The sequence below is a fragment of the Sus scrofa genome, chromosome 3, assembly GCF_000003025.6.
Source record: "Sus scrofa isolate TJ Tabasco breed Duroc chromosome 3, Sscrofa11.1, whole genome shotgun sequence".
NCBI classification, from domain to species: Eukaryota; Metazoa; Chordata; class Mammalia; order Artiodactyla; family Suidae; genus Sus; species Sus scrofa.
Window position 1 is genome coordinate 31,807,507 of NC_010445.4, and position 11,855 is coordinate 31,819,361.

The 11,855-nt window shown below is 51.0% G+C and overlaps 1 protein-coding gene across 1 annotated transcript; it reads right to left on the minus strand.

The window, feature by feature from the left end:
* RMI2 (RecQ mediated genome instability 2) lies at nucleotides 211-7,363 on the minus strand. The gene is made up of 2 exons (XM_003124595.4): nucleotides 7,024-7,363; nucleotides 211-2,942 (listed from the first exon to the last, which is right to left on the minus strand). The coding sequence occupies exons 1-2, from the start codon at nucleotides 7,325-7,327 to the stop codon at nucleotides 2,794-2,796; spliced, it is 453 nt and encodes a 150-aa protein (XP_003124643.1). The 5' UTR covers nucleotides 7,328-7,363; the 3' UTR covers nucleotides 211-2,793.

Here is an 11,855-nt window from a genome sequence, read left to right on the forward strand (position 1 = left end):
GTGTCATATTCTTGTAAGATATTAATCAGTAAACTGGGTGCAGGCGCAAGGGATGTGGAACTCTTGGTAGTGTCTCTGCCATTTCCCTGTGGATCCAAAATTATATATATATATGTATTTTTTTTTTTAAGAGGCAACCGATGGATGTGCATATGAACTTACTGCTCCTCCCAACAACAAACATTTGGTGCCTACTATGTGTCAGGCATGTGTAAAAGCAATTTATACCATCTTCATTTATTCATCACACCAGTGCTGTGAGCTCAGTACAATCTGCATTTTATAGATGAGGAAAGTAAAGCACAGAGAAGGTAGTTAACTTGCTCACAGTCACACAGCAAGTTTAACAACAAATGAGGGCTCGTATTCAGGTCTTCATGGTGCAGAGCTCCGGATGAGGCTCAGCAACACTGCCCGAAAACCCCCAATCTCTGAGCACAAATCGGCTCAAAGCAAGCTTCAAGCAGTCAACAAACCCAGATCAGTAATAAAGACAGTGCACACTTTCCAATTTCCCCACTTTTAAAAGAAAATGCTAGCATTTAAAAATACAGTACATCCAAAACACTGACAACACCAAACACTGGTGAGGCCGTAGAACAGGAGCTCCGTCCATGGCTGCTGGGAAGGCGAAGGGGTTCAGCCGCTCTAGAGGACAATGCTGCAGACTGTGTGTCTCCCCGCAAGTGCTAGACTGTGTCTCCAAAATGCTAGACTGTGACCCCAAAGTGCTAGTGTCCCCCCAAGTGTGAGACTGTGTGTCCCCCAAGTGCTACAGACTGTGACCCCAAAGTGCTACAGCCTGAAATGTGTCCCCCCCCCAAATTCCCACGTTGAACCCTAACCCGGTGTGATGGATGGGATGTGGAGGTGGGGCCTTTGGGGGGTGACGGGGATCAGGGCCCTTACAGGAGACCCTGGGGCGCAGTCTTGCCCCTCCCGCTGGGTGCAGACAGAGAGAGGACAGGCGTCTGTGAAGGAGGGAGCAGCACCTTGACCTTGGGCTTCCCAGCCCCCCAGAAGTGTGAAGATTCCTGATGCGTTTCAGCAGCAACCTGTGGTGTGAGTGACAGCCGTCAGAATGGGCTGAGACACAGTCTGGCAGGTTCTTATGAGGCCAGACACAGGCTGACCAGACAACCACCAATTGTGCTCCTGGGCGTTTATGCAGTAACTGTGCGTCCACACAAAACCCGCCCAGGAATGTTTGCAGCAGCCTTGCTATTAATGAGGAAATGCTGAAACCGGGAATCGAACCCGTGTCCTTCAATAAGTGAATTGGTAAAGAGACTCTGGTGCATCCACACAGCGGAGGAGGATGAGTCAGGAGAAAGAGAAACGAGCGCTCAGGCTACAGAACTACAGGGACAAACCTTCACTGCACGTTGCTGAGCAGAAGAAGCCGCTCTGAAAAGGCTCCGTACGTGGGATTCCAACCACACGACATTCTGGAAAAGTGAAACTATGGAGACGCACAAAGATCAGTGGTGGCCTGGGGTTAGGGGGAGGGCAGGACGAACTGGGGGAGCTCAGAGGATTTCTAGGGAAACAAAAGTATTCTGTATATTTTAATGGTGAACACATGATATGATTGGGGCCTTTGTAACACGCACTGAACTGCACACAGCACAAAGCCTGGCCGTACCGTAAATAGTGGGCTTTACTTAATAAGACTGTATCGGTGCCGGCTCATCCATTTCAACAAACGGAGCGCACCCCGGCATGATGTTAACAGCAGCGGAAACTGAGGGAGGCCTCTGTGGGAACTCCCGTACCTTCTGCTCTTTTTATCTAGAGATGTCAGCTGGCTTACAAACCTATTTGAAAAACATACAGCCTAGAAAACAATGTATTAGTGGTAGAAATCAATAGCCCAGCAAAACTCTACAGCAACGAGGGCTGCCCGGCATTTACAGCGCGAGGGAAAATGGATGTTGGGGAAGCAGCCGAGAGCAGCAAGCCAGCACTCAATGCAATCACAACAAAACCCGGCGCAGATGCTGACCCAGGACCGTGTCTCCCTCCCAGAGTCTCACCAAAAGTTTCATTCGTGCCTGGAAGTCCTTCTTAACCTTGACTTTGGTTTCAACAAGAAACTCTGGAAGGGTTTCAACATCCCAAGTGAAGGAAGAAGGGCAGGCTTCACGGTCCCCACCTGCGGGGAAGGGACCTTCCCCCCAGGGCTGAGCGGCATCCGAAGCAGGAAGAGGGCTGCGTCTTTGAGAGGCCCCAGGGCCTGCAGCTAGAGAACACCCCGCTGGACTTGCAAACTGGACATGGAAGTTGTTGACGGGGGAGCCATGGAGCCATGAGGTCATTCCTTTTCCATGCAGCCTGTTTTCCTGCCCAGAACCACACTTTAATCTCCGTGGGCAGAGACCGAGATTCAAATTTTGCCTCGTAAAACTGGGTCGTGGTGGTCATGGAAAAAGCATCATCACTTGTAAAACTTGGCAAATGCGACGGGAGATTCCTGGGTGCTTTAGGAAGAGAGCGTTAACCCATGTAAAGCAAAAAAAAAAAAAAAAAAAGAAAGAGAGACAGAGACAGAGACAGAGAACCAAACGAAACATCTGCTTTTCATCAGCAAACAGTCAAAGCAAGGGGCAGCAGGGGCTGAGTTCACTGATGTGTCCCAGGATTTAGAAATCCTACATCCGGACTTCTTGGAGCTAAGCTCTCAGATATGCTTTTGAGAAATGTATACTGAGTGGTGGCCATGAAATCCAGATGGTATAAGAACCGGAGCTGTTTCAGTGTTTCGGCTGCTTTTATGGACGGTTCCCACACCATCTAAGGAATATTCCTGTGTAAATCTTCCACTTCCAGCTCCCACATGCTCTCGTGGAGCGGATTATCGGAAAGGTCTGTCATCTTCACAGCCTGCAGGCAGGGCTCAGGGCTGCAGGCCTGAACCACTCCCATCACCATCACATACTTTCCTGGAAGAAGAGAGGCCCGGGCGGTAAAGTTCACAGGCACAGAGAAAATAAATAAAGATAAAGAGCAAATAAAAACAAAACAGAGACCCAGTCCTTGAGAGGGCTTAACTTTATCAGAGAGAGGCAAACAGGACACCCAAAAATGCAGAGAGAGATAGCAAATTGCCAAGGCAGCTGGAAATCGAAATACACAACGTGACAGTCAGAGCCACATTGAACCTGGAGAGTGACCTCTGTATCTTCTTTGATTTCTGGTTTTATTTTATTTTTTGTCTTTTTGCCTTTTCTAGGGCCGCTCCCACGGCATATGGAGGTTCCCAGGCTAGGGGTCGAATTGGAGCTGTAGCCACCGGCCTACGCCACAGCCACAGCAACACGTGATCCAAGCCACGTCTGCAACCTACACCACAGCTCACAGCAACACCGGATCCTTAACCCAACGAGCAAGGGCAGGGATCGAACCCACAACCTCTTGGTTCCTAGTCGGATTCATTAACCACTGCGCCACAGCGGGAACTCCTTGATTTCTGGTTTTAAAATGTTAAAAGTCACAGCACCCTGCCATCACGCACAAAGCTGTCAAGCCCAAGGTATTGAAAGAGACATTCGCATCAGAGGAGGAGGTGAAATTAGGCTGCTCTAAAACAGGGCCAGAAAACTCGAGCTGTTCCCTTCTGGTCCCCTGCTCAGTGCCAGAGTCTGGGACCAGTCTCTGCACAGGACTGGGCCTCTTTCCGCAAAAGACAACCCCTGACAGCCCCAAGGCCATTTTCCCTTCATGACGCCAAGAGGGCTGGGCATGGGGGCAGCACCCCACGTCACCCTGTTGTTCCAACAGCCTGAGACCAATCCCTGCCACCTCCTGCCACCAGCTGGGCACCCGCAAGCAAATCAACAAGAGGGCAGGCTGCCATCACAATGATCTCATGACATATTAACCACGACTTTCTTCCCATTCCCTTGGGGAAGTGGCTCTCTCCTTGAAAGCAAAACTTGGCCAGTCTTAACCACACAAAACTCAATTGTGTAAAAAACCCCAAACACAGCAGGAAGAGCAGGCACGCTGCCAGCCCCCCGCTGCAGCTCCTGCGAGGCCGCTTTAATCACATTGCTTCCAACATCAGGGCTGGGTTTGCACTTGGGCCCTGCGGCTCTGACCAAAGGAAGCCAGGCCAGCAGACACCTTACCCTCTGGTCTTCAACGCCCGGCTCTATGGACTCAGGGTTCCTGAACCCGCCTCTCCATTCTACTTGGGCAAGTAACACGGGGTTCCTCGGCGATGGAGACTAGTTCTGAAAATACACTTGCCATGTGCTCTGAATGGCCCTAAAATGCTGGTAGAGATGGAACCTCAGAAAATGACTGCAGACCCAGGAAAGGAAGACCAAGCCCAGAGAGAGGCCAACCAGAGGGATAAATAGGAAATCCATCCAAAATCCAGACACAAAACCTGCCCGTACCAAGCTGTGTAACACAATTAGACAGATGAATTCAAACACCTGAGCCCTCTCAGAGTTCCCGTCGTGGCTCAGCAGTTAGCAAACCCGACTAGCATCCATGATGACGCAGGTTCAATCCCTGGCTTCGCTCAATGGGTTAAGGATCCGGCATTGCTGTGAGCTGTGGTGTAGGTCACAGATGTGGCTCGGATCCTGCGTGGCTGTGGCTGTGGCATAGACGGGCGGCTGCAGCTCTGATTGGATTCCTAGCCTGGGAACCTCCATATGCAGCACCTGCGGCCCTAAAAAGACAGAAAGGCACCCCCCCCAAAAAAAACCGAAAAAACAAAGACCTGAGCCCTCTGCTCCCGAAATTAGACAATCTGGTTACTAGTCCGGTTCATTCTACCCATGCCCTCTCCCCATCCCCACACCCCCAAAGTCTCTCTTGACTATCCCCCCCACCTTCCCACCACACCCCTCCCTTCCCACAGGCCTTCATCCCCTGACTGCCCGGGCCTGGATCAGCGGTCCCTTTTCTGCACGCATGGCGCACGCATACAACGCAGCGGTGTGTTTTAGGGGCTTATTATTCTGACTCCCTACATGAAGGCAGTGACTAACAAGTCAACCAAGCCCTGGTATTCATCAGCAAGAGGAAATGGCCAGGCCCAGGTATGCATCCAGGCCAGTGGGTAAATCAGATGGGTTCACCAACATGCAATGCCCACTAAGGTACCTACCAGTGCCAACCATATGCCAGGGCTGGGGCCTGATACAGGAGACAGTCCCAGACAAGAGCACTGCCGAGGAGCCAAGACACCAAACAGCCAAAGGCCGGCACCCTTTTCCTATAAAGGGCCAGATACTAAATACTTCAGGCTTTGCAGGTCATAGGGTCTCTGTCTCAACTATTCAAGCCTGCAGCTGTAACAGGAAACAGCCCCAGACAGTATCTAAACGACTGTGTTCCAATAAAACTTTATGGAGACTGATATTTGAGTTTCATACGCTTTCCCACGTGAAATCATCTGTTTTTTTTTCAACCATTTGAAAATGGGTAGGCATTCCCCTTGTGGCTCAGTGGTAACAAACCCAACTAGAATCCATGAGGATGCTGGTTCGATCCCTGGCCCCACTCAGAGGGCTAAGCCCTCTGCAGTGCCATGAGCTGTGGGTGTAGGTGGCAGATGTGGCTCCGATCTGGCATTGCTAGGGCTGTGGCGAAGGCCTGCAGCTTCAGCTTGATTCGACCCTTAGCCTGGGAACTATGCTGCAGGTTCTGCCCTAAAAAGACCAGGGGGGAGAAAAAAAAGAAAGAAAGAAAAAAAGAAAAGAAAAAAGAAAGGCAAAATAGAAAAGGTAAAAGACATTTTTAGCTCCTAGGCCGTGCAAAGAGAGATGAGGGCTGGTCATTTGCCTACCTTGGGCTAGGCTAACACTGCAATCAATGGAGGGCAGACAGAGGGGGAGGCTGAGGGCGAGGGAGGGGTGGGCGACACGTGCGCAGGCGCACTGCATAGCAAAAAACAATGGTCACAATTTTTTGAACCCTATGAGCTAGGAGCTATGTTAAGGCCATTTTTAAAAAATGTACTGAATCCACACATAGGCAGGAATTTCCCCTTTGGAAAGAGGTCCAGAAAGATTAAGCGAAGTGCTCCAGGGAGCTCAGTCAGAAAGGGTCAGGGGCGGGAAGCTCAACCTCCTGCTGAGAATAGGGGTCAGAAAGACAGTCCCCACCCTGCCGTAGTCTGGCTCAGTATTTCTCAAAGTGTGACCCCCCAGGCCAGTGGCGCCCATAGGCCCTGGGAGCTGGTTAGAAATGCAAATTCTCAGCCCCACCCAGATCTACAGTCTCTGAAACTCTGAGGCTGGCGCCCAGTCATCAAAGGTTTTAACAAGCCCTCAGGGTAAGTTTGCGCACCACTGGTTTAAAAGGAAACGGCAGGGGAGTTCCCGTCGTGGCTCAGCGGAAACAAATCCAACTAGGAATCTTGAGGTTTAGGAACCATGAGGTTGAGGTTCAATCCCCCCGACCTTGCTAACTGGATTAAGGTGCCGGTGTTGCCGTGAGCTACGCAGCTCGGATCCGGCGTGGCTGTGGCTGTGGCCAGCAGCTGTAGCTCCCAATAGACCCCTAGCCTGGGAACTTCCATATGCCTCAGGGGCAGCCCTAAAAAGGATGGATAAATAAATAAACAAATAAAGGAAACAGTGAACTAAGGCTCAAGACAGCTCCATGAAGGAGGGGTACAACAGGACTCCTCATTCCTGGGGTTCAGGAGAGCTTCCTTAATCAAGGTACACTCTGAGTCCAGACCTTAAGGATGAACACAAGTTCCCCACTGTGATTATTCCAAAATGTGACAGGGGTGGGAGGAGGAGGAATCACCCCTAGGGAGGGGAGTGTTGTTACAAACACAGATGCAGGGCTCGTGGCGTCCAAGAAAGACCTGTAATTTACTTTGAACGGGGCAGCAGGTGATGCTTATCATCAGAACAGCTTGGGTGGCGCTTAGCTGGAGAAGAGCAGGAAGGAAGGGTATTCAGGCGGGGGACCAGCGAGGTAAAGACCAGGCCCCGCCCTTGGGCGGTACAAACCGAGAGGGTCATCCGCGGGTTCGAACCCGGCCATTACCTGGCACGAGGCAAGGCCGCCCACGCGGCACCCGTTCCAGGCCGCGCACCGAGAAGGCCCCGCTCGGGTCCCGCAGCCGCGCCTCACCGCCGCCCGCCGTCTCCACCGTGCCCTGCATCCACACGGCCGCCAGCTCCAGCGGTTCGCGCCCCGCCGCCGCCCGCGACAGCCGCCACGCTCCCGGGCCGCCCTCCGCGTCGCGCCGCAGCTGCTCCGCCAGCACCTTGAGCGGCGGCGACCGCGGCAGCCTCACGGCCCCAGGGCCGCCGCCGGAAGACGAGTCCGTGGACGCCGCTGCCGCCATTCTGCCCCGCCGCTTTCCCGCCAACTTTGATAGCGCCTGATCCGCGGCCACCAATCAGGGGCGCGCAGCCGGGGCCGACCAATGAGCGGCGCCGAGGGGCGGGGCCACCAGACCGCGCGGCCCCCAGAGTGCGCATGCGTATGTAAAGTAAATAAACGCCCCCAAGCCGGGAACGAATGGATGAAATGAATTAGAAGAGAAAAAAAATGAATGAAGGAGAAGTAAAGAACTCCTTGTTTCCACGCACCTCAAAATTAGGCATGCACGCAAGTCACCTGGAGAATGTGAGTATTCATCTTTACATCGCCTAGCATAGAGCGGTTCTCTGGGGCCAAAAAATACTAGAAAATACTGAAATGAATAGTTGCCATGATGAGGCATGTTTATTGAGAGGAATCGAGAATTGAGTTGAGAGATAAGGCTGTATGAGTTTTTAAATATATATGTTTATTTATATTTTTATACACAAATATTGTTTTGTATAGTGCTTTTACTTAATAATAAACATCTTCCCATATCAGCAACTATCTCTCTGCTTCCTCTTGACTGACTGCATAAGATTCTGTTTGTCTCATCATCTGCTTGTCTGCATGAGGTTCTATTTGTCCCTAGAATATCTAACCAATCAGTATTCTATAGGTGGACATTAGGCTATTTCCAATTTTTCACTTTATAAATCACTAATAGGATTTAGTGATTTTTACAGCTAAATCTTTCTGCACATGTTTCAAAATTACTTCCTAAAAAATTGCATGGTCCCAATCAGCAAAATCCACAACCTAAACCAAGCAATCTTTTAAATCAAGACCAGTTGTCAGGAGACTGTCCTCCCTAGGCCTCTAGCAATACCAGATTTACAGAGAGTATTCAGTAAGAGCTCAGTTTTTAAAACAGCCAAGACATAATTAAGCTCGGCTCTGTCCTAAGAGCTTTGTCATGAGAAACCCATGTACCCCCCTCAACACACCCTATAAGGACTGTTCTACAAAGGTGGGGAAACAGGCTCACAGAAGCTGGTGGCTTGCCAGTCCCTCTGGCAGTAGCCTCTGTGGGGTCCTGGCCTCTATATCTCAGCCCTAAGTTTAAGGTAACCAGGCTCCTAACTTGAAAAGAAGCAAGGGTTTTAACCAAGAGAGAATCCCACCCCTTCAAGCCTGGTGGGTCATCACTGGCCTTCTCTAAGGCCTCTGAAGGTCAGGAAAGCGATGGGGAAGGGAGCTGGAGTAAAGGCCTGGGAATTTCCCACCATTCTCTTGGCCTTCAGATCCTCCAACTCCATGATGTGTTGCTGGCAGAGTGAACTTTCCAAAACACACGTCTGAACACATCAGTGCCCAGCTTATAACCTGAAGGTGTAATCCCAGCATCTGGAATGTGAGCATTCCAGGTAGAGAGAAATGTACTAGAAGGGCCCAGAGAGAAGGGAGCACAACACACTGAGCCAACTGCCAGGATTTCAGAAGAGCTGGGACACAGAGTACAAACCCAGGAGTGGGAACAGACGAGGCTGTACTTGCATAAGCCCATTTCTTATCCCCATTTGACAGATAATGAAACTGAAGTTCAGGGCAATGACAAGCCTGAGGCCCCATGATGAGTGAGGGCTGGAGCCACGACTCAACCCAAGTTCGAATGACCCCAAACTTCATGGTCCTTGAACCATAGATGCCATCTCACTGCCCACACCACGGCCCTCCTCCCCATCACAGATGTCTCCGTACCTTTGCTCATGCTGTTCTCTGCTTCATATGCCTTCTTGCAGCTCTCCCAGCTGCAGCCTGGCTCAATCACCCACCTTCCTGCCACCATCAAGACTGCTTCTCTTCAGGGAGCTTTTTCTTTTTCTTTTTGTCTTTTAGGGCTGCACCCATGGCATATGGAGGTTCCCAGGCTAGGGGTCCAACTGGAGCTGCAGTTCTATGCCACCAGCCACAGCAACACAGGATCCAAGCTTCATCTGCAACCTATATCGCAGCTCACGGCAATGCTGGATCCTTAACCCAGTGAGCGAGGCCAGGGATCAAACCTGCATCCTCATGGATACTAGTTAGGTCCCTGACCGCTGAGCCATGATGGGAACTCCCCAGGGAGCCATTCTTGAGCCCTGGAGTCAACCTCTCCCTTCCAGACCAGGGTGCTAACACCCCTAACCCAGGGTTCCTCAGCCTCTGCCCAGTGGCATTTGGGGCTGGGTCAGCCTGTGTCGAGGGAGCAATCCTAGGTGCCTTGCGGGATGCTGAGCAGCATCCCTGGCCTCTTCCCAGGAGATGCCAATAGAATTCTCCTCAGGGTGACAACCAAAAGTGGCTTCAGACATTGCCAATGTCCCCTGCAGGGCTAAGTCCCCCTTGTCGAGAGTCACTGTCCTAGTCTGCAGACTGACTGCATTCTGTCTTAAACCATAAATACTTGAGTCTGAGTCCATTTCACCAGCAGACCAGGGGTCCAAGCTCCAATGCCAACAGCAGCCAGGCGGGTGACCCTAGTGTAGCAGTGACACATGGGCCTTCATATGCCCCCCAAGAAGGGACCACACTCAGCCACACCACCATGGGAATGTGGGTCCAGTGTTGCCAGTTCTGTTTTTGTTTTTTTTTTGTCTTTTGTCCTTTTTAGGGCCACACCTGCAGCATATGGAGGTTCCCAGGCTAGGGGTCGAATCAGAGCTGCTGCTGCCGGCCTACACCACAGCCACAGCAATGTGGGATCCAAGCTTCATCTGCGACCTACACCACAGCTCACGGCAATGCCGAATCCTTAACCCACTGAGCAAGGTCAGGGATCGAACCCGCAACCTTATGGTTCCTAGTCGGATTCATTCACCACTAAGCCACGACAGGAACTCCTGCCAGTTCTGATTATTTAAGAATTTTAATGCATAACCTCTACATTTTAAAAAGTGTTAGCAGAGTTCTCACTATGGTGCAACAGGATTGGCTGTTGTCTCTGCAGTGCTGGGACGAAGGTTTGATTCCCCTGCCCAGTACAGTGGGTTAAGGATCCGGCATTGCTGAAGCTGAGGCTTAGGTCCATCTGATCCCTGGCCCGGAAGAGAGGGTCTCAGGGCGGCCAAAAAAAAAAAAAAATGTGGGGGGGAGTTCCTGTCGTGACTCAGCAGAAACAAATCTGACTAGTATCCATGAAGATGTGTTCGATCCCTGGCTTTGCTCCGTGCGTTAAGGATCTCTTGTTGCCGTGAGCTGTGGTGTAGGTTGCAGATGCAGGCTGGATCTGGCGTTGTTGTGACTGTGGTGTAGTCCAGCAGCTACAGCTCCAACTTGACCCCTAGGCTGGGAACCTCCGTATGCCACAGGTACAGCCCTAAAAAGACCAAAAAGAAAAAAAAGAAAGAGAAAGAAAGAAAAAAAATTTTAATTAAAAAATAAAAGATGTTGGCAATATATACAATTCTAAAACAAGCCAACCAGCAGAGGCTCCGTGGCTCTGAAAGCAGCCATGGGTGACCATGGCCCAATGGCAACCAGGCAGCAAGCATGGTCCCTAGAACGCAAGCTCTTGTCGGGCACCTAAGCAGGTTGTGTTTTAGCTTGTATGAAGCTCCTTGGTACTTCCTGCAAAATATCCAGGAGCCAAGTGTTTCACCAGCTCCAGGTATTGAAAAACTGGTATCTGAAATTACTGTCATGAGAAGACGGCTGCGGTCTGTCAACATGCTGAGTGAGCCTCCCTCCAGGGAGAATTCACCTTCTGCACCTGCTGCCCTAAAGCAACCCTTGTGCAGCACCTTCCTGGGCCTCCGTTTCCAGGTGAGATCAAAGACCCTTGGAAGGGAGTTTCCTGCCACCTGAGGACAAAGGTAAGGCCAGGGGAATTCTGGGCATGGCCTCACTCAACCTATGCATTCACCAGTTTCCTAGCAGATCAGGCCCAAACTGCTCATAGGTACCAGGAATAAAACGAGACCCGAGAAAAAGGGTTCGTTCTGGCAGATTATCCACACAGTAACATCTTCAAAATGGCAATTTTTTTCATTTTTCATTACCACGTACTAAGCACCACGCCAGGTGTTTCATGCACAGTGTCTGCGACTCCTCAGAACAACCCTAAGATGCAAGTGCTTTTATTAAGTCCATTTTACAGATGGGGAAACTGAGGCACGGGCAGGTGATTGAACTGCCCAAGAACCACACTGGAAGCTCCCTGGTAAGAGGTAGGAGCAGGGATTCAAAGCCCCACCTGGAACAAAAGGTTCCTCTTCTGTGTCTTTCAATAGTTGGGACCCCAGGTAAGGTGGGTCCTACCCACTCTTCCTGGGTCATCACCAAGGTGAATCCTGGGGAAATGTCTTAAGGGACGGGTCATATCCCAAAGACATGGAGTTCGCGTTGTGGCGCAGGGAAAACAAATCCAACTAGTAACCATGAGGCTTCGGATTCGATCCCAGGCCCTGCTCAGTGGGTTAAGGATCTGGCATTGCCGTGAGCTATGGTGTAGGTCGCAGACTTGGCTTGGATCCTTTGCTGCTGTGGCTGTGGCGTAGGCCAGTGGCTGCAGCTCTGATTCGACC

What these genes read in the sequence shown, in the direction of transcription:
- RMI2 (XM_003124595.4), bottom strand. Translation starts at nt 7,327, where the DNA reads ATGGCGGCAGCGGCGTCCACGGACTCGTCTTCCGGCGGCGGCCCTGGG. An exon ending in GCGGCCTTGCCTCGTGCCAG is followed by an intron (nt 2,943 to 7,023) that starts GTAATGGCCGGG and finishes CTCTTCTTCCAG; the next exon opens with GAAAGTATGTGATGGTGATG.